General features: G+C 50.0%; 1 protein-coding gene across 3 annotated transcripts in view; it reads left to right on the top strand.

Moving 5' to 3' along the window:
• EEPD1 (endonuclease/exonuclease/phosphatase family domain containing 1) overlaps positions 1–16305 on the top strand; it is a 136642-nt gene extending 120337 nt beyond the window's left edge. For all 3 annotated transcript variants that reach the window (XM_012461284.3, XM_012461283.2, XM_012461282.3), the window contains exons 5-8: positions 2107–2241; positions 5356–5494; positions 13719–13913; positions 15590–16305. In XM_012461284.3, the coding sequence (XP_012316707.2) occupies positions 2107–2241; positions 5356–5494; positions 13719–13913; positions 15590–15789 (669 nt within the window). In that variant the 3' untranslated portion in view covers positions 15790–16305. The remainder of the gene's footprint in view (positions 1–2106; positions 2242–5355; positions 5495–13718; positions 13914–15589) is intronic.
• Positions 16306–22462: the final 6157 nt, after the last annotated feature.

Below are 22462 nucleotides of genomic sequence, written 5' to 3'. Positions count from 1 at the left end.
AAAAAAAATTTAAACACTATGTGAATCAAACCGAATATACCTGCGGGTTGAAAATGTTCAATCTCTGTCCCTAGACAAACATAAGAAAGTGGTAACCGCTGGGACCATTTCTCCGGTGCCTGAAATTCTGCCCAGGCATCTTCTCCCCAGCTCCCTAGGACTCACACGATAGCCAGAGGGGTGGTTTACAGCTGTGAGGATGGAGACCTAATAGGATGAAATTTGCCCACAAGCCACCCTTTTGCAATGTGAGGTGGCGCTTGGACCTGAGCCCAGTTTGCCATCTCTGGCTGGAAACCCTGCTCCTCCAGCTGCTGTTCTGGAGGAGAGGGGAGCGCCTAAGTCAGAGGCATTGGGAAAGGCTCCCAGGAGGGGGCGAGAAACCAGCAGTGGAAGGAGCAGCACCAGCAAGAAGGGAAGTGTGGGGGGCGGGGAAGACAGTGCTGAGCAGGTGTGGGAGGCAGAGGAAGGAGCAAGCCCCACTGCAGGGGCTCCCCCTCCAGGGCCTTCCAGGAGCCCCTGAAGGCTTTTGGGCAGAAGATGACTTGAGTGATGCTTTAGGTAAGTTACTCTGGCACCATGGCTTAGGAAATGGCAGATGGAGAGATAACCCTCCAGAGCCAGCAGGACAGTCATACTTACCTCCCTCCATACCAGAGGAAGCTGAGGCTTAGAAAACCTGAATGGCTCCCCCAGGGTCCCACAGCTAAGTGACTCAGGTGGGACTGAGGCCTGGGTCTTCTCGTTCTCAAACCAGCGTGCTCTCCAGTGGGTGGGCAAGGAGATAATTTTTTTCTTTTTTTTTGAGATGGAGTCTTGCTCTGTTGCCCAGGCTGGAGTGCAGTGGCGCGATCTCAGCTCACTGCAACCTCTGCCTCCTGAGTTCATGTGATTCTCCTGCCTCAGCCTCCCAAGTAGCTGGGACTATAGGTGCCCGCCACCACGCCTGGCTAATTTTTATATTTTTAGTAGAGTTGTGGTTTCACCATGTTGGCCAGGCTGGTCTCGAACTCCTGACCTTGTGACTTCCCCACCTCAGCCTCCCAAAGTGCTGGGATTACAGGCGTGAACCACCACACCTGGCTAGATAATTTCAAATATAGAATTGCACAGCATACATTTATTTCCTTCCTCCCTCCCTCCTCCTAAAAACATGCATGTTCAGACAAGGATTTGAGCCTGGCAGGTGTGTGGCTTAGACCTGAGCTGACCCTGGGGACTTTGTGGTGGCTGCTCAGGAGGGTGGTTGTGCAGAGTCACTTCCCCTGCTTTTGCAATGAGGAAGAGTGGTGACGAGCACTGCTGGCCCCTCCAATGACACGCAGATGGCTCCCAGACAGCAGGTGCAGAGGAAGCACTCTCATAACCAGCAGAGGCTGGGGTGGGATGGGAAGGAGAAGCCTGTGTTCTTTCACAAGCCCCCCGCAGCGGCCAGCGCAAAGCAGGCACATTCAGAGCAGCAGGGGTTAACACCAGGCACTAGGACCCTGCCCCACCGCCAGCCCTGGCGCTTCTGACCCAAGCTTCACACCTCAGCTGTGGCCCCATCCACCTTCGGAGGGCCCTCAAGCAGCCACAGGCCATTAGGACTGTCAGCTGTGACCTGCACTCACCCAGCAAACACTGAGTGGGCTCTTACTAGGTGCTGGCACCATTTATTGTAAGCTGCAGCTAATCAGTAAACAAAAACCATCCCTTGGAGTCATGTTTTAGTCTCAGCATTGTGATCAGCTGTGGGATTTCAGGAACGTCACTTAACCTCTTTGAGCCTCGGTGGCCTCATCTGGGAAATGGGAGCATGAATCGCTACCTCATGGGATACAATGATTCCGAAGATAACTCTGCGCCTAGCCTAGGCTTCACCCACCTCCCCGCAAAGACAGAAGAGCCCAGGCCACCCTGGCTGTATGGAAAGCTCTGAAACTGGCAATATGTGAAATTATTTGGACTGGGGAACGGCAAGGGAGAGTGACTGTGGCTTTTGGTTTAGAAGCAGCTTGAACCAGAGCAGGGACTGCTGCCTCTCAGTCTCTCTGGCCTCTCTGCCTCCTTTCGCCAGGCACCACTAGGGCTCTGGCACCAACACTGTCTCCCTCTCCGCTGCAGGGAGCCGGGTATGCGGGATTCCTGTGGGACGCAGCAGCCAGCGTGGAGCTGAGAGACGCGGGCTCACAGGAGAGCTCGCCCAGCAACGGGCACGGGAAGCCAGCGGGCCCCAGCCCGTATCTCGCGAGGTTCAAGGTACCCGCTCCACACTTTGTGACGTGGAATCCACTTCTTTCTAAAAAGGAAAGAAAAGGTCTCATTTTATAAAACCATGAGCAAGACCCTCTTTTGCCTTGATTTCAGTCCCTCATGGTTGGAGATTTTTGTCTCTCCTGGGGCTTCCTTGGCAGGCGAACTTGACCGGGGCAGGAATGAAAGAGATTTTGAGACTCTCAGCCCCAGTAACTCTGGCATCTGGGCAGGAGAGAGGGCAAGGGGGGAGGGGGGGGGAGGGAGGGAGATCCGGGATAGCTCCTGAACCTGACCCTCATCAGAGTCTCCTGGGGAGATTTTCCTACAGTCAGGGATTCCTAAACCCCACCAGACACAGAATTTGGGGAATGGGGCCCTGGATGGCCTGCTTTCCAAAAGCCCCTTCAGTGATCCTTCACCTTCCCGGCACTGGTTCACAAGGCCTGGTGTTTGGGAATGGCTGGATTGGAGGGCAGCAGAACTGACCGGAGGTGCCCCTTCTTCTCAGCTGCATCTCAGGCCCGATTCCTTTATTACCAGGGAGAGGGGCCCCTCAAGGGGTCATTTGGGTTTGTAGGGGGTTCAGGAAGAGCTCTGGGCTGTGGGCCAGGGGCAGCCCCATCACTGGCATCGCCCATGTGGGAGTCTCTCTCCCCGCAGAGTCTGGGAGCAGCTCAGCAGATTGATCGAGTGCAGCCTCTCTGGTTCTCCCTGATGCCCTTGGGAAGTGTTAATGAACTGCAAAATGGTCAGGAGCTGGGCAGCAGAAGCCAAAGCAGGTCATGAAGTTGGCAGTCAATGAGCCTTATCCCCGTGACCCTTGACCGTGAACTCACAGGCCAGGCAAGCAGGTCCGGTGCCTTGGAGCCCAGCAAGCACATCCCCTGCTGGGTGTGGGCCCCCTGCTTTCTGTGTGCTCCAGAGAAGTTCTGGAGCCTGACAGTCACCTGAAACCCCAGCCCAGGAGGTATGTGCCAGCTGAGGGTTGGGAGCAACCCCCGTGTTGAGGCTGCAAGTCCCCAAGCCACCTTATACACTCGTAGCTGTGAGTTGATGAGGGTGGGTGTGTGCTCACCCTCAGAGTATTTGTCGCACCCAGCACCCCCTCTCATACCTCTGTCTATGATATTGACGGGGCTCTGTCTGCACACATACACCTGGGGGTGTCCCTGGGTTGTATCTGTGGTACTGATGTGTAAGTCAGCCAGGTATCATCACCTTTAAGCCTTCTCACACCACCCTGGGCCTCTTTTTTATGTCAAGTGGCTGTTCCAGTATTGGCCGCATTAGGTCAGAACCAGCCAGTATCACCAAAAGGTAGGCTGTTTTTTTTTTTTTTTGAGACGGCGTTTTGCTCTTGTTACCCAGGCTGGAGTGCAATGGCGCGATCTCGGCTCACCGCAACCTCCGCCTCCTGGGTTCAGGCAATTCTCCTGCCTCAGCCTCCTGAGTAGCTGGGATTACAGGCACGTGCCACCATGCCCAGCTAATTTTTTGTATTTTTAGTAGAGACGGGGCTTCACCATGTTGACCAGGATGGTCTCGATCTCTTGACCTCGTGATCCACCCATCTCAGCCTCCCAAAGTGCTGGGATTACAGGCATGAGTCACCGCGCCCAGCCCAAGGCAGGCTGTTTTTAAGGGCTTAATGAGAAAATGCTGATTAGCCCCAATCCTCTAAATAAAGCGGCCCCCTAAACAGGCACTTGGCCCCTTGTACTTCACGTCACATTCTAGGCCAGGTCGGTGGTGCGGTGCAGAGAGGAGGCTCATCTCTTCAGGCACCGTGCCCCCGACCCGGCCTTAAGATGCTTTCTCTAGCAGGCGGAGCTGCAGCTGCAGAGCTCTTGGTCCTGGGTGGTGGCAAACTGGGACCACATCCGTAAGATAAGACTGGCACCCTCCACTTCCTGGGGGCTTCCCCTAAACCCCTTCCCTTCCTGGCAGTGCTGTGTTGGTTGCCATGATAAACGGAAGGGCGAGATTGCTAAGCCCTGAGCAGCTGAGCAGTGCTGTGATGCCCAGAGACAAACTGCCCCCGTGTTTCTGCACTTGCCCTTTGGGATGCAGGGCTGGGGCATGTTCGAGCTGCCTAGGTTCTGTAAGCTTTTGGTTTGGACACATTTGAAATTAGGTTAAAGTGAGCATCCGGGTATAGTGGGCTCCAGAGAGCAAAGAACACAGAGGGGAGTGTGTGGGAGGTGTCAGGAGGAGGAGGTGGCGGATCTCAGCAGTGGGTCCTGGCAGGAGACCTTGGACTGGCCCTGTGGAGAAAAGCTCCAAGTCTAATACCAACCAGTTGTCAGAGTCACCTCCTTCTTTGATTGATTGATTGAATTGGGGTTTCGCTATGTTGCCCAAGCTGGTCTCAAATCACCTCAAGTGATCCTCCCACCTTAGCCTTCCAAAGTGCTTGGGGTTGTGGCCAGGTATGATAGCTCATGCCTGTAATCCCTGGTATCCCAGAACTTTGGAATTCCAGAACTTTGGAAGACTGAGGCGGGCAGATCACTTAAGGTCAGGAGTTCGAGACCAGCCTGGACAACATGGTAAAGTCTCTACTAAAAATACAAAAATTAGCTGGGTGTGGTGGCACACACTTGTAATCCCAGCTACTTGGGAGACTGAGGCAGGAGAGAATCACTTGAACCCGGGAGGCAGAAATTGCAGTGAGCTGAGATCACACCACTGCACTCCAGCCTGGGTGACAGTGAGATTCCTTCTCAAAAAAAAAAAAAAAAAAGTGTTGGAATTCCAGGCATAAGCCGCCATGCCTGGCCTCCCACCTCCTTCTTATATATGACTGCTTAGAAAGAAAGAAAAAAACTCAAGACATTTACAGATATGCAGATATGCCCAATCTTTTAGGCTGTAAGGGAGGAGTAGGAAGTAGGATGTTAGGGGTGGACTGGTAGAAGAAAATAGTTCTTGTTCCTGCAGGCGCCTTGGAAAAATCGAAGATTAAAGACCTTGGATTATTTCCTGGGGGTGTGAGCCAGCCTTGTTCTTGTTTACCGTTGTCAACACTGCACAAAGCCATTTATGAGTTGGTTGTAACGGATACAGGAAATACGAGCTTCTGAGCCTCTCCCTGTTGCTTTGTTTCCCGCTGCCCAGGTGGGAAGTCACGACCTGACCCTTGTTAACCTTCACCTGGCAGCCCTGACCCTCCCGGGGAGCGAGAATCCAAGCAAGAATCACAGTGATGGCCACCGGTTGGCGAGCTTTGCACAGACCCTACAGGAAACCCTGAAAGGTAGGAAATTGTCTTTCTCCATGGCTGGGCTACTCTTTTGCAGAGCAGCAGCGCTGCCTCTTCCGAGCCATCTCTGACCACTTGGGCTGGCTGTTTGTCAGCAACATGAGTTGCAGGTATGGGGGACAGTCAAACCTCCAGCATCCCATGGAGTCCAGCTGACTCTGCACGGCCACATCGTTGTCTCTGTGGACCTAGCATATGCATTCCAAGGTGTCGGCTCTGTGGCTCTTTAGCCTCATTTAGATGGAAAGGATTGGGGGGAAGAATGTAAGTGATGATGCCCTCCCCCCAGGACAGTTCATCCTGGGTCCAGCTGCCTCGGGCATCACTCTGGTGGTGCTCCCTGCGGATTTGCATGTGCTCTTCCTGTGAAAGAGAGACGGGCGGCGACAAGGAGAATTGGTAAATTCCTGATTATCGCTGAATTGAGTTTTTCTCCCTGGTGGGATACAGAGCATGCTGAAGAAGCCCTGAACCTGTCAGAAATGCTGGCTTTCAATCGTGTAGGACCTCAGGCAAGTCACCAAACCACTTCAAGCTCCCATCTGATGGGGGACAGTACTCATCTCATAGCAGTACCCAGAGGGTTAACTAACTGTCTGCAGCAATACCAAGCACACAGTAGGGACTCCATGTACATGAGCTGACTCTAAAACACTAGAAGAATTAAGAGAACATGAAAAGAGCTGAATTCTGGCCAGGCGCCGTACTCATGCCTCTAATCTCAGCACTTTGGGAGGCCAAGGCTGGAGGATCACTTGAGCCCAGGAATTCAAGAGCATCTTGGGCAACACAGTGAGACCCCATCTCTACAAAAAAATGAAAAAAATTAGCCGGGCATGATGGTACACACCAGTAGTCCCAGATACTCGGCAGGTTAAGGAGGAAAAACCACTTGAGGCCAGGAGGTGGAGGCTGCAGTAAGCTATGATCGCACCACTGTACTCCAGTCTGGGCAACAGAGCAAGATGCCATCTCTTAAAAAAAAAAAAAAAAAGGAGCTGAACTCCAGCAGAAAGGGGGGCTATGTCCCAACAAATATAGATGGTTTTCTGCACTTGGTTTACCAAAAGGAAAGGGTGACAAGGCTGTCAAGACCGTGAGCTTGTCCTTCTGGATCGATTTTTCAGAATGCTGACCTTGTCTAGGTGAGCTTGTAGCTGGAGGCCTGGAATTCTCTTCTGCCTTTTGAGTCTTGACCAATATTCTCTAGCTTTTTAAAGACTTCCTTGTTAAACTGGCCCCTCACATTGGGAGATTCATGAAGATTTGGCTACAAAAATATTTCAGTCAAACGATAGGCTCGCATTTTAAAGGATGTATGTATGTATTTGAAATTGCATTTCTAACAAAAAAGATTTTTTTATTGTGGTAAAATATATGTAACATAAAATTGGTCATTTTAATCATGTTACATATTCAGTTCAGTGCTACTGATGTATTCAGATTGCTGTACAAACATTACCACCATCCATCTCCAGAACCTTTTCATCTTCATTCAACAATATCTCCCCATGCGCCCCTCCCCGCAGCCCCTGGCAGCCACCATTCTACTTTCTGTCTCTATTAATTTCACTACTCTAGGTGCCCCATATAAGTAGAATCATGTAACATTTGTCCTTTTGTGTCTGGCTTGTTTCACTTAGCAGAGTATCTTCAAGGTTCATCCATGTCGTAGCATGTGTCAGAATTTCCCCACTTTCTGAGGCTGAGTAATATCCCACTGTGCATCTGCCTGCCATATTTTGTTGCTTATCCATTCACCTGCTGATAGACACTTGGCTGGCTTCCATCTTTGGCCTATTGTGAACAATGCTGCTGTGAATATTGTGTGCAGCAGCTTTTATTTTGAACCAGGACATGCCGTGACCAAGGTTCTACTTCAAGGATGAGTCCCCAGGCTAAAAACAGTCAGAAGATGTGCTATCCAAGAAGCGGCTGTGTGGGAGATTGTCCACCCATTGTTAGACTCTAATCTGGAAAAAGGACGACTTGATAGCTTGTCACATCTGTGGACATTACTATTGTTCCTGGCCTCAAACTGTACGTGAAAGCAGAAAGGAAAGATGCCGGCTCCTAAGTTCTCAGACAGCCTTAGGGAGTCACCTTCCCCCTACTTCGCCCCTGGTATCCAGGGAGTGGTCAGGATTTGGGCAGAAAACCTTGGGCAGGTTATTATTCCAGATTGCCAAGGTAATGTTGACCCACAGCCTGGCTTGGCCTTGACTTGTCCGAGTAGGGACAGTGACTCATGCTGCCTGTGTCCCCTGCTTGTAACTAATACCCAATTAATTATTAACTGGTGACACTCCAGACCCAGGGATTCAGGAAGCAATCCAGCCTGCCCAGGTCTTACCAGGGTAAACAGGTCAGCAGAGGGGTTCAGCTAAAGCAAAGACAAAGCCTTCATTCCATAGGCTTCTGTCAGAGCAAGCAGAACTGATACGGTTAGCAAGCTCTGGGCCTTTCTGCCTTTGTCTGGAACGTGCATGCAGGCTGACGTCAATGGGGATATGCTGGTCCCCTGGTGGAACCTTCTTCTCAGACCTCATCGGGGCTTGGGGACAGGGTCTCCCTCTGTGAACTGAGCAAGAGTGAAACAGGGTGTGTAATAACACTTCACATCTGGGCAGGGGGTCCCTCGGTGGGAACCGGTTCCCACAGTTGTCACTGGCGTTTTATGAATCTAGAGACTCTCTGAGGAAGTCAGCCCCCAGCGTTCTCCTCTCACTGCTGGGAATAAAGGGAGTGACAAAGGAGCCCAGCCCAGATGAGCGGCTTTTTAGGAAGAGAACCAGGCTCCTGTGCATCTACCTGTGGATTTTCAGAGGCAAGAACTGCCTGATGTCATCACCGACACAGATTCAACCAGAAGAACATGAGTTGTCAGAAATCCGGATGTGCTCATTCAAAAAGAGAAGCATTGTCACTCCTGAAGCTACACAGAGCTGGCTCGACTGACCCTTGCCACCAGCATCTCTCCTGGTTTTGGAATTGTCTTTTTTAGCCCAGAACTTTTCAGGCCTGCATCCCCATGAAAACCTCCCTCATTATGTGGGAACTTTGTTTTCTTTGATATTCAGTGAATGTAGCATCTTTCTCTTTGTTCCTTTCCAAATCAAACTGCGCTCTAATTCTGGGGCATTTGTGGTTCCACTTGTCTGGTGACTGACCACATAGTTATTGAGTGTCTGCCTACGCACTTCGTGTCGCAGTGAACAGCGGCCACATCCATGTGGTTCTTTCATTCTAGCCTTTTATGATGAGCCCTGGATTTGAGGCCTGGCCTGTTGACTTTGGGCAAATCTTCCTACCTCTGGGAGCTTCAGTTCCTCCCTGGAAAGGAGAGATGGTAATAGCACCTGCCCCACGGGTTGTGGCCGTTAAGTGTCATACTATCGAGGAAGTGGTCAGCACAGTGCCATGACTGTTATTCAAGCTGGCACTGATTTCTCCACGGCGTGGGTGGCCCTGCAGGAGAGGCTTCCATCCCACCCACTGTCCTCATGCCTCCTGGAGGAGGGCGCCACCTGCAATGCACACGCGCCCTCTGGTGGTGGCCCGAGTGGCTTCCCTACAGATTCCTTTCCCTCTAGCCGTTGTTCCCGAAGCACATCCGTGGCCAGGAAAAAAAGATTTGCCAAGTGTCTAAGATACATTTATGACTTCGTTTATGAACTGCTTTCCCTAAAGCCTCCTTCACAAGGTGTGGCAGAAATGCCACCTCCTGCTGTGGGACAAGGGTCAGGCAGAGCCAAGGGGAGTCCCACAGAGCCCAGCTGGGGGGCAGGTGTTCTTTCAGGATTTCTACTCGCTTTACGTGGAAAATACTTCATGACTATCCCACTTCCTCTAGAGTAAATCAGACTGTGGGAGAAATGTCTAAAAGGCTTTAAGAGAAAAACCTTTCCCTCTTGGCCCTGAAGTCCCCTCGTAGTTCTTACACACAAATATTTAACTTTCTGCTGGGTGTCTCTCCCTGATAAACATGTGAAGCTGGATCAGGAAACTGATCAGGAAGAGGGCCCAAGCTATATGTGAGTGCCCATGCCAGGCGCTTCTGGTGGCTCCTCTAATCCTGACACCAACCTGGGAGGAAATGGCTTGTTCTTTCTCTTTTATGGACTAAAAGGCCTGCCAAGGTCTCGAAGCTGGGAAGTGACAAACCTCGAATTCCATACTCAGAGTCATCCAGCCATTTTCTCTTAGAACCGGGGCTGAGAACCACTGTTTTCTTTCTTTCTTTTTTTGACACAGAGTCTCACTCCAGCCCTGGCTGGAGGGCAGTGGAGCAATCTAGGCTCACTGCAACCTCTGCTTCTCAGGTTCAAGCTCTTCTCCTGCCTCAGCCTCCCAAATAGCTGAAATTACAGGTGCCCACCACTATGCCTGCCTAATTTTTGTATCTTTAGTAGAGATGCGGTTTCACCATGTTGGCCAGGCTGGTCTCGAACTCCGACCTCAGGTGATCCGCCCACCTCGGCCTCCCAAAGTGCTGGGATTAACCGATGTGAGCCACCACACCCAGCCTAGAGCCACTGTTTTCAAATATGCTCCTGTCTTGGGTTTTGTTTCATTTTCAGCCCCTCTGTGACCACCCTTCCTCCTAGTCAATCTGGATTAATAAGGTGAAATGAGGACTTGGGAGACAGGACACTGAAGTGTCATTGTTTTCAGAGAATATGATTGTCAGTTTGTTACACCTAGAGTTAAAAAAAAATTATTCCCAGTAATAGAATTAAGAAAACTGCCTAGTTACAAAAGAAAAATAAAAATTAGTCCTTTTGATATATATCAATAATAACCTATGGAAATAAAAAATTAACAAAATAATAATCATTAGAGAAATATGATGAGATAAATATGAGATAAAAATATAATGAGATAAATCATTAGAGAAAATATAATGAGATAATGAGATAAATACAATGAGATAGAGAAAATATAATGAGATAAAGCAAAGATCCCATTCATAATAAAAATCGAAAATATAAAATACTTAGACATGTGGTAAAGTGAAGGAAATGATAAGCCTTTAGCAAAGATTTTTTTTTTTAAGAAATTCTTGCATCAGTGGAGAACCATGGCATGGCGTTCTTGGGTGAGCCGTGCTGACAGCTCGAGGTACCCGTACTTACCATGTTTCCGCGTAATTGACTGCACCAGGTCTCAGCAGAGCTCTCAATGTTCTAGGTGTGGTTCCCACATCTGGCTGGGCATGGAATCCCAGAGAGCTTCAGGAAGTGCTGAATACCAGGCCACCAGAGACACTAAATCAGAGTCTCTCCAGGTGGACTCCAATTTCTGAGAGTGGGACTCAAGCATTAACATTTTTTGAACCCCCAATGCCCCAAGGGCTTTTTGTAGAGCCCTCCCCTTCCACTTCAGTCAGAGAAGCTCCACTTTTACCCTCTCTACTTTTGGGGCTTCCTTCAGGATCTCATTTGAGAAAAGGAACCCCCCCACCCGCCCCATACATTTTAAAAAGAAAAAATGTTTAGCTGGGCGCAGTGGCTCATGCCTGTAATCCCAGCACTTTGGGAGACGGAGGCGGGCAGATCACCTGAGGTCAGGAGTTTGAGACCAGCCTGGCCAACATGATGAAACCCTGCCTCTATTAAAAATACAAAAATTAGCCAGGTGCAATGGCACACATCTGTAATCCCAGCTACTCGAGAGACTGAGGCAGGAGAATCACTTGAACCCGGGAGGCAGAGGCTGCAGTGAGCCGAGATCGCACCTCTGCACTCCAGCCTGGGTGACAGAGTGAGACTCCTTCTCAAAAAAACCTTAAAAACTGTTTATTTGAAGCAGATCCATCTCCAGGATGTACTGTGAAGAAAAAAAAGTAGGACTTGATAGGTAAAATTACTATCACTTGAGTGAAAACAACTATAAATATACACATCTGCTCCTCTCTGTATAGAGTGTCTAGAAGGAGACACAAGGAACAGAGAACAGCCTTAAAATTAACTTGAGTTTAGATTTAAAAAAAAATTTGCAATAAAAGTTTCAATATCATGAGAATACGTAAACATTTTAAATGAAAGAATATTAAAACATATAGTAATCGCTCAAAAAAAGATGGGTAGAATAAAGCTCAGAAATAGATATGTTACACAAAAGATATTTAAGATAACAGGCAACTATTATAATTTAGTTGAGAAAAAAAGGATTCTTCTAGAAGTGATACTGGCAGAGGGGGTTAGTTATTTGTATGAAAAATAAAAGTAAATTCTAGACAAGTTAAAGAGTGAAATGTGTCATCACATAGGGGGCAGTGGGAAAATAACAGTGAAATGTAAGAAACGGAACCATAAAAAGAACTTGGTGGATATTTGTTTGATTTTGGAGGCTCTCTAGGAAAATTCTGCCAGATTGTACTACATTTAACATTTTTTTATTTAACTTTTGTGTTTTTTCGAAAGCTTCGGTTTGATCATAGAGCAAATGAAAAGGCAAATGAGAAACTAAAAACCAGTCCCTATTGATATTTTTATACATGGAGAGTTCATATAAATCAATAAAACACTAATACCCTGTGCAAAAAATAGACACGGCAGGCACACCTGGCACCCAGGTCTTGTTTCTGATGCCATTCTCCGATGGAGGGAACAGGGCTCCTCAGAGAAATGGCTGATGCCAGGACTGAGAAAATACACAGCATGGTAGGCCAGGCACAGTGACTCACACCCATAATCCCAGCACTTTGGCACGCTGAATCGAGCCAATCACTTGAGGTCAGGAGTTTGAGACCAGCCTGGCCAATACAGTGAAACCCTGTCTCTGCTAAAAATATAAAAATTAGCCAAGCATAGTGGTGGGTGCCTATAGTCCCAGCTACTCAGGAGGCTGAGGCAGGAGAATCACTTGAACCCAGGATGCGGAGGTTGCAGTGAACCAAGATTGTGCCACTGCACCACTGCCCACTGCACGCCAGCCTGGGCAACAGAGTGAGACTTTGTCTCAAAAAAAAAAAAAGCAGGGATACAGATATTTCAATGAGATGCTGTTCACTTCAGCATTATTTATAGCAATGGCTACTGGGAACAGCCTTAAAAGCGACCAGCAGCAGGAAAACGGTATATTATGTGTATCAACATGCTGGGATGGATGGATGCTGCGGGCTGCCTATTGAATGCCGGGAAGACCCAGGGTTTTCCCCTGGTCTCTTGATCTGAATTTGACTCTCAGGTAGACAGCACAGTTTCCAGTCTAGGAGCGGCTACTGCTTATATCTCCAGCCTCATCTTTAACATCTGATTTCTCGATACTGAACCTCAGATACCCACCCACCCCCAGGAAACCAGGCTGTTTCTTAGCTCCCTGGCCTTGCCTGGGTTCCCTCTCATTTGTGTTGAACCGAGCACTTCTGTGCCTCCTCTGAGACCCAAGTCAGGCATTGCCTCCTCCAAGAAGCCCTCCCTGACCACCTTTCCCTATGCTATGTTGGTTTCAGTATGTGTTTTTGTTTTTGCACCTACTCTCTGCTCTTGTCTGTTTTCTAGTCTGTCTCTTAGAGCAGGAGTTCCTTTTTTTTTTTTTTTTGAGACAGAGTCTCGCTCTGATGCCCAGGCTGGAGTGCAATGGTGCAATCTCGGCTCACTGCAAGCTCCGTCTCCTGGGTTCAAGCGATTCTCCTGCCTCAGCCTCCTCAGTAGCTGGGATTACAGGTGCTTGCCACCACGCCCTGCTAATTTTTGTATTTTTAGTAGAGACAGGGTTTCACCATGTTGGCCAGGCTGGTCTTGAACTCCTGACCTCATTATCCACCCACATTGGCCTCCCAAAGTGCTGGGATTACAGGTGTGAGCCACCGTACCCAGCCAGGCCAGGAGTTGCATTTTATTCATCTCTGGATTTCCTGCACAGTAAGTGCCCAGTAAATGTATGCTGAGTTTTTGTTAAATATCTGGGCAAGACCCTTAGGCCTTTTTTTTTTTTTATCATAAGATTTGGACCCCATAAGCTTCAACAAGGGTGATTTTTGTGTCACACCACCCCTCACTTCCAAACGCGTTGCTGACCTATTCTTAATATTGATGGGGGGGTTGATATGCACAAGAAATTTGGAAAAGTTAGGAGAATGAGAACCATGCTGCAATCCTAACCCCATGGGAGTCAAATCAGAGAATCACAGTCCCGTTTCAAAGGGCCGTGGTTGATGTTGGGTTTTACTTCCCACCAACTCTTCAACTCATTTTCTTCCTTCCACTTCCAGGAGAAAAAGATGTCGTTATTTTAGGGGATTTTGGCCAAGGGCCAGACAGCAATGACTATGATATCCTGAGGAAAGAAAAATTCTACCACCTGATCCCGGCGCACACCTTTACCAACATCAGCACCAAGAACCCTCAAGGTTCGAAGTCTCTGGATAACATCTGGATCAGCAAAAGCTTAAAGAAGGTTTTCACAGGTGAGGCAGAACTCACTTGACCTTTTCCCTGTTCAGGACTGGAGTGAGAGAAGCATGTCTGAACCTATGCGTCATCTCACCTCCTTTGGGGCATGCATGGGGTTGTTGTTTAGATGACTATCACCGTCATTCAATCCGAGATGCTTTTCAAACTGAAAGGGGGTGTGGCAAATAATTTTAGAATACCCGCTGACCTACAGCAAGCAGATGTGTTTCAGGCAAAGCTGGTGATAGACTAGCAGAGTCCTGATTCAGAGATGAGCTGATAATGTTAATTTTAGGACACTTAGTCCTCTAGCGAACACTTGTCAGACGCTCCAGCGCTGTGTTGTAGAATGCAGCGTAGACATGCTGGGAGGTGGACATGCCATGAGGTGAGCAGATGTCTCAGGTAGTGTCACAATGGGACAGGAGAAGTGCTCAGTGCTCCACAAGGAGCGGGGTGTGGGGGTGATTTCACCCTCCCTGCAAACTGGTAACCTGCTGAGTCAGGAGACAGTCAGCAACATGGAAGAGACAGTAAGGTCTTCTGATGAAAGACAAGAACAGTGTATCTAAACTCTGACTGGACACTTTGCAAAGCCCCACTGATGCCTATTATACTTCAGTGAGAAATTTAAAAATAAGAGAAGTCGCAGGGCCTGGGTTTTATTGCGAGTGAGGCTAACGTGCAGCCAAGGTCAAGATCTTCAAGACCAGGACGTCTGGGCTTGACTGTCACCAGCTTCTCCCCTGTCTCTCGGGGCACTGGCTTCCTGTTGTACTCTGTCATGGGAGGACCCAATTGATAAAGGAAGTGGGTCTCAGGGAGAGTGATAGTTGTCAAACTAGCTTCGGTTTGCAGAAATGCATTATGGGCCAGGGCCAGAGACCAGCCCGCAGCCTGTGTGGGCTCCCAGGTAGGTGTCCACGGAAGGAAGACAGCTGGGGAAGCTGAGCCCATAGGGCTGGAGGGAAGTTGGAAATCCTTTTAGTGGTTCCCTCCCTGTTCAGTTACTGAGCTCAGGGAGGAGTTTCCCATCACACAGCAATCGGCAGCCTGTGCCGAAGCTCCACCCCAAATCCAGGCCCCTGTCAATCCTGCACTAGCCTTGCCTTGCTTCAGAGGACCGCACTGCGCTTTCCAGCCATTCTCGAATGGTTTTGTAACTATTCATTACTTAATTATATTCAAATATACCTCCTTTTTCATAGATTTCTAAATCCTCATTTTTAAAATACTGTTACTTTCTCATAAGCTTCTGTAATTTTCTCTTTTTTACCCTTTCTGTAGAAAGAATTTCTACCCCTACCTCCCTTAGTGTCTTTTGCTTTGCAAAATTGGACCTTTGCTTTGGATGTCTTTATGAGGCATCTGTCTCTGCCTTGCGATCAGACTCACAGCAGCGCGTGTATGAGGACAAGTCAGCCCATGTGCCCCTGTGAGTCTGGATGGACAGGAGGCCTGGCCTCTGGGTGGTTTCGTGGCCTAAATGCAGAAACCCTCATTTAGGTGGAATATCAAATTGGCCAAGACCTTTCATATGCACAGGCAAATGCACAGGCACCTCCCAGCTACCTGAGGCGGCCTCTCCGGGCTCTCCGGCCTGCAGACATGCAGCGTGGCCCTCCACCTGCCAGCCCAGGACCCCCACACACCCGCGTCCTGATTCTCGTTTTCTTTCCTCTTCCTTGAGGTCACTGGGCTGTGGTGAGAGAAGGCCTCACGAACCCTTGGATTCCAGATAACTGGTCTTGGGGCGGGGTGGCTTCTGAACACTGCCCGGTGCTCGGCGAGCTCTACACGGAAAAGGACTGGAGCAAGAAGGACGCCCCTCGGAATGGCAGCGGGGTGGCCTTGGAGCGAAGTGAAGCCAACATCAAGCACGAGCGATGATGACACCAAACTCATGTGTCCACCTTCGGACCCAGGAGGGCACAGCCAAGGAGTGGGCCCTGAGGGTGACACTTCAGGGCCAGAACTGCCTTTTAATCTTCATTCTCAGAGCATCGGCACTGGGGCTTTGCCTCGCGCCTTCTCTGTGGACCATTAAGGACCACTGAGGGGATGGCGTGCCAGGTGTATACCCCACTAGGCAAGCGAAGCAGAAGCCTGTGGGGAACAGAGACGCCTTTTATCTCTAGATGCCACGGACCTGAGCAGCATCGGGCTGCTGTCTGCTGCTGACTGGATGGCCGCACAAGGACAGCAGGAGCAGAGGGAGAAGAAGGGGCGCTCAGGCTGCCGGGCCCTGGCCCAGCAGCGCCAGAAGCTCTCATTTCTGACCACCAGGCTGTGACGTTCTGGCTGCACGTTACAGAAAGCTTTTAACTGTGATCAGGCGCTCTGCTCAGATACATTGAGTGGTGATTTTTAGTTTTGTTTTGAAAAAATAAACAGAGATTAACCTGCCTGGCTGCAGTGAGAGTATGGGACGAATCCCCAGCACCCACCCACCTGGCCCACAGCGTGTGTTTGCACCATGGCAGATGCCTCTGTGTGGAGCTAGGGTCGAGCCCTGACCAGCTCCACCTCCCCTGCACCTTTTATGTCCCTGCCTTGCGGTCTGGCAGAGGTGCCTCTCAAGCCCCCATCCCCTTACCTGCACCTCTGTGAAGTCGCTCTGTCATCTCCCCTCCCAGCCATCCTTCATCCCCTGCCTCCTTCATCTGCTTGGCTTTTGCCTGGAGCACCATTTGTTTAGTTCTCTTTGCAGGACAAGAATTCTCTCGGAGTGGTTTCGCCTCCTCCCTCCTCCCCACTCATGCCAGTTTTTAGCCTGGAGCCTCCCGGAGTTGACTCTTCAGGAATGTATGCTGTGTCAGGATACAAAGGAAGTTAAACCTCTGAGTATCCATGAAGAGTGTCCCTCCTAGTGACCGGGGGTGGGGGCAGTTGGTTGTGGGGCTGGGAGAGGTTGTGGGGCGGAGGCAGGGGTGTGTGCCTGCCAGGCATCTGCATCCCTGAGCCCAAGCCAGGAGTGATCTCCGTTAGGTAACTCCATCCCAGGCAATCTGGCACAATGCCCGTTTCACAGCTGAAGAAACTGAGGCTTAGAGCGCTCGACCTCCTCAAGGTCACACCACTGGGTAAATAGAGCAGACTCAGGTTTTGCTGTGTGCTCACATTTCAACTTTCTGCTTACCATGAATGGAAAAGTATGAAAGTGAATAGTGAAAAGGTAAGTGATGAGCTGAGATTACCTAGATTATTCCAGTGTCCCATGGAAGCTGAGGGCTTATTCCTCTTTCCACACAGACCACTAAATACAGACCAGTGCCAAGAGCCCTCCTGTCCCCAAGCAGTGTGAACCCAGTGGCTTTTCTGACCTGGAGCCAATGGGCTGTGAAGGGGGCCCCTTTTTCCCCAAAGGCCATCCTTTTGGGGCCACCTGGCTCCAAGGAGCATCGCTGGTCTTGGGCACGGGAGGGGACCCTCTTCCGGGAGCTCTAAGGGTACTTGGGAATCAGTTGTGTCCATTCTGAGATCTCTCCAGTGGGAGGGTGGCAGCTCCTGCCCTTGGGTTCAGGCTGTGCCTCTGGAAGCATCGAAATGGGATGGCTGAGCCTTGAGGAAAAGCAGCAGGGTTAGCATCAAAGTCAAGAGGGGCAGGTCAGGATGCTGCCAGGGAGCACATCATTTCTAGTGCCTCATCTAAAGGTAAAATCTCCCCTACGTTCACCAGCCGATGTCCCAGACCCTTTAACCAGATTGCTTTCTGCACCAAGCTGTGGACAGAAAAGCCTCCTTAAGTGAGCTGAGGGAAAAGGAAATCCAATCAGGTGACCTTTGTGGGCATAGTTGGGCTTGAGCCAGAGGCTGGGGAGCTGAGTCCCAGCCACACCTTACTGGCTGTTTTGCTTCTCACACCCAGGACTCAGTGGCCCAGGAGGTGTGCTGCAGCCGTTCTTACTCCAGCTCAACCCACTGGGTGTTTGCTGTTTCGGTTTTAGTTTTTGCTTTGCATTTTGTTGTTTTAATTAATAGGCTTCATTTGTAAGAGCAGTTTTACGTTTACAGAAAAATTAGGCACAAAGGGATTCCCATTGTGCCTAATTCTTTGCATATTTCCCCCTCTAATTAGTTGTTTGCATATTTCCCCCTCTAATTAGCATGTTGTATTAGTGTGACACTTTGTTACAATTCATTAAGTGGCACTTTGTTACAATTTATGAGCCCGTATTCATTATTATTAGCTGCAGATCATGGTTTAAAGTTCACTCTTTGCGTTGTGCAGCCTATGGGTTTTGACATATGTATAATGACATGTACCACCATGCTACAGAGTCATTCAGAATAGCTCCTCTGATCTAAAAATGCCATTGTGGTGGGGCATGGTGGTTCACGCCTGTAATCCCAGAACTTTGGGAGGTGGAGGCAGGCAGATCATATGAGGCCAGGAGTTCGAGACCAGGCTGGCCAACATGGTGAAAGCCCATCTCTACTAAAAATACAACAACTAGCTGGGCATGGTGGCTAACACCTGTAATCCCAGCTACTTGGGAGGCTGAGGCACGAGAATTGCTTGAACCTGGGAGGGAGAGGTTGCAGTGAGCCGAAATCACGCCATTGTACTCTAGCCTGGGCGACAGAGCGATACTCCATCTAAAACAAAATGCCCTTGCTCTCCACCCATTCATCCATGCCTCCCTCCCCCTAACCCATGACAATCACCGCTCTTTTCAGCATCTCCATAGTTTTGCCTTTTCCAGGGTGTCGTTTGGTTGGAATAGTAGCATATGAAGCCTTTTCGGGTGGGCTTCTACCCCTAGCCACATGCATTTAAGCTTGCTCTGTGTCTTTCTGTGGCCCTATAGTTCTTTTCTGTGGAATTGACCTACTTCCCTTGGATCGTTTCTGCGCCTTCCCCAGAGCTTCCTCCCACCCCATCCCCAGCTCCGCCCACAAATGCAGCATTTCTGTCCAATTCCACCTCTTCCGTTCTCCCTCTCCATTCTTTTCTCTCTTCTCCGTCTTCCAAGATTGTCTGAGAAGGGGCCTAACTGCGAAGGACATTGTTGGAGAAGCCAAGGGGAGTCCCCTGCTGCTGAGCCGGGGGTTGGGAGGGGAAGAAGGGATCTGGAGCCAGAAAAGCTTACAGTCCTGCAGGTGCTGACTGGGAGCCCACGGCTTTCTCCCGGCTCTCCCTGCCACAGGAGCACCGCAGGCAGCCAGCCGCCCCTTCCTGGCCCCAGTGGACCCTCTCCTCTCCTGCCCATTGTCCCCCAGCAGATCGGAGCTGGCTCTTCCTAGGCAGGGGTGGGGCCCCAGCCATCTCTATCAGCTCTGCCAGCCCCAGCTCTGCCTTTGTCACAGATTTAGCAGGGGTGACCGACTAGAGGCCAGAAGCCCTGCTGGGCCTCCAATAACCAGGCCCAAGTTTTGACCCATCTTGGCTGTTCTAAGGACTGCAAGGGAGGACATGGGCTCAGCCTTGCCTAAAGGGCTGCGTTCTTCCAAAGTCAAGGGGATGCTGTTTTCTGCTCTGTGTTTCTTTGGTTCTGACGTCAGAATTCTCCTCGGTGCAGATGGCATCACCCTCTGGGATGGGTGAGAATTCTAACACCTGGGTTTTCAGTTCTCCTCAGCGCAGCCTAAATCTCCACCATCTGTGCGGGGGAGGTAAGCGCGTCTCACCTGAGACAGCCACAGGGTTTGTTTTCTGGGGAAAGGAATTAATGACTTCAGCACCACTCACTGATCTTAAACTCAGCACACACTTTCAAATGCCCCATTGCCCATGCTTATTGACTCCTGACTGTTCTAAGCACTTCATACTTTTAACTGAATCTTCACAGCAGTGCAATCAAGTTGGTGCCATTCCTTCTGTTCCTTTTACAGAGGGGGAAACTGAGGCATGGAGCAGGTAACCAGGCTAGGGCTGTGTAATGAGAAAGGGCAGAGCTAGAATGCCTGCCCACCAGCATCGCTTTCTACCAGCACACTGTGCACCCACAGGTGACGTGCTTCTGCCTGGGCTTAGCTGGACATAAACTCTTACACCACAGACAGACTGGGTGGCACTTTTCCCCTCAGGACCCTGGGTGTGGTGTCATTGCTCGATGGCCACATGCCTGGGATTTGGAGGCAGCAGACCTGGCTTCTGTCCCAGCTCTCTGTGTCATAGCTGCTGGCCCCTGCACGTTCAACTTGTCTGGCAAAGTCCCAGTTTTCTTGTCTATTAAGTGAGGGCAAAACCCCTCTGAGAAGGTTGTGAAAAAGAAACATCTGCCCAGCTCTCAGGACATCTGACCGCAGGGCCAGTGGTATGACGCCACAGGGGAGCCATTTGTTTCAAATGTCCTGACACTTCATAAGGGCTCACTAAGTGGCAGCGTTTCTAAAAATCATTTTTCACTGCTGATTTCTTAGTGTTTAAATTTTATCCCCATGCTCTCTCTGCTCCTTCCAAGCTTTGTGATTTCCCAATAGCACGTAATTCTATACTTTCCACTGGTCAATCTGAGCCCTCAGAAGTAGGGACCCGCCAGCCCAGTGGTACCTGTCACATGCACGCTGATTATTGAGAAAAGCCCAGAGGCTCTCTGAGGGCCAAAAACTGCTGCTCCCAGGCTCCAGCTATTCCTGGCAGAGAAACTCGGTGGGGAACTCAATAAAGCTTCTCTGGGGACAGCACACACAGCACCTTGAATGTACCATGAGCATGATGACAGGTGACCACTGGGTGAATTCCTGCAGGAGAGGGACGACCAACATTCCCTGGGACAGTCACTAGATTTGGCAGGCTCAGCCTCTCCAGGAGACTCCGCAGGGCAGCCTGCATGAGCAGACACACTGTGAGTGGCGTTGCGAGGGGGTTGGGAAGGGTGGGCCATGCCGTCATTAGGGCAGGTCTTGTGCTCTAGAGGAATCAGCCAGGAGAGGATTGGAGATGACTTAAGAGATCATGCCTCAGCGTGACCCACCACTACATCCCGGAGAGAAGAACCCCCTGAGAGGGGCAGTGTTTGCCCCTCTCATGAAAATAAGTTTCATGGCAATTTAGGTGGAAAAAGCCTCCATTTAAGATAAATAATCCAGTTCAGTAAACATTTTTTAAATTAGCCCCTCCCCCTCAAAAATTGGTGCTGACCCCTGAAATGGAGGCCACATGTATTTGAACAAGTGAAAGGCCAGCATGGACGAGCATAGTAGGCAAGGCCCGCGCTCCCACCTTGCCGCCCTCCCGCCCTCCTGCACTCCCACGCTCCCACTCTCCCGCCCTCCTGCACTCCCACACTCCCACTCTCCCGCCCTCCTGCACTCCCACGCTCCCACTCTTCCACCCTCCGGTGCTCCTGTGCTCCTTTGCTCCCGTGCTCCCATTCTCCTGTGCTCCACCACTGGCCATGTGAGCCCTGTTCTTACCATGTCTTCTCACAAAACTTTCAGGATTAAGCAATTCCTGGTCAAGAAAGAAAAACAAAATTATCCCATTCCCCAGTGGATTCAGATGAAAACTGGTAATAAGGTCAGGTACTGGCAGGGCATGGTGGCACACACCTGGAGTCCCAGCTATTTGGGAGGCTGAGGCAGGAGGATTGCTTGAGTCTGCGATTCCGAGGCTGCAGTGAGCTGTGATGGCAAAAACCATCAGGCACAACTCCAAGGACAGACACTGGGGCAGAACCAAGCTGGGCTGTTGGGAATTGGACCTGAGATGCACACGTTGATGCGGTATCAAGATCCCTAGTTTCTGACCTCGTCAAGCCAGAAACATCACCACAATCTGGACAGTCAAACATTTTATTGCAGGAAGGATTTTCCTCTTTGTTCCTATGCTCTGAACTTGTAGTTTGGCTCAGGAATAACTATGTAAGACTTTTTTTTTGAGCTGCTAAAAAATAAAGTTATCCACAGGACTCATAGAGCACCATGCAGGCAGAAGTGGGCTGGAGTCAGCTCCTGCTTGCTCATGGGAGCTGATTGTTCAGTTTTCTATTTTGCTAGCCAGCTGTTAAGTTACTGGTAGCTTGGCCTTGCCCTTGGTGGGAGTATTTACACCATGGAGATTGACAAAGGCTACAAATCAAAATACTTTCCCCTGAGAGCCCACTGTTAGACATTTACCAGCACATCATCAAGTCCAGGGCTTGGTTCTTCAGGGCGAAACATGGCTGAAGACCCAGCTCCTCCACAGCTGGGAAGAAGCCTGGAGGATGGAGTGGCTTCAGTCTGGAACGACACGGCCCATCGGCTTATATGAACAAAGTCTTGAAACCACACAAACCACCAAACTATACTGAGGGAGAAGCCTAGACTCCTCATTGAGCCTTGCAATTTTTAAAGCATGGATGCTGTTATTTACTTATTTATTTATTATTTATTTTTGAGACAGAGTCTCACTCTATCACCCAGGCTGGAGTGCAATGGCACCATCTTGGCTCACTGCAACCCCCACCTCCTGGGTTCAAGCCATTCTCCTGCCTCAGCCTCCCAAGTAGCTGGGATTACAGGCACCCACCACTGTGCCCAGCTAATTTTTGTATTTTTAGTAGAGATGAGGTCTCGCCATGTTGGCCAGGCTGGTTTCAAACTCCTGACCTCAGGTGATCCGCCCACATCTGCG

This window comes from Aotus nancymaae, unplaced genomic scaffold, assembly GCF_030222135.1.
Source record: "Aotus nancymaae isolate 86718 unplaced genomic scaffold, 86718_ANA_hifiasm-v0.15.2.pri h1tg000025l, whole genome shotgun sequence".
NCBI classification, from domain to species: domain Eukaryota; kingdom Metazoa; phylum Chordata; class Mammalia; order Primates; family Aotidae; genus Aotus; species Aotus nancymaae.
The sequence above is the reverse complement of the archived record's forward strand: the minus strand, read 5'-3'. Positions and strand labels throughout refer to the sequence as shown.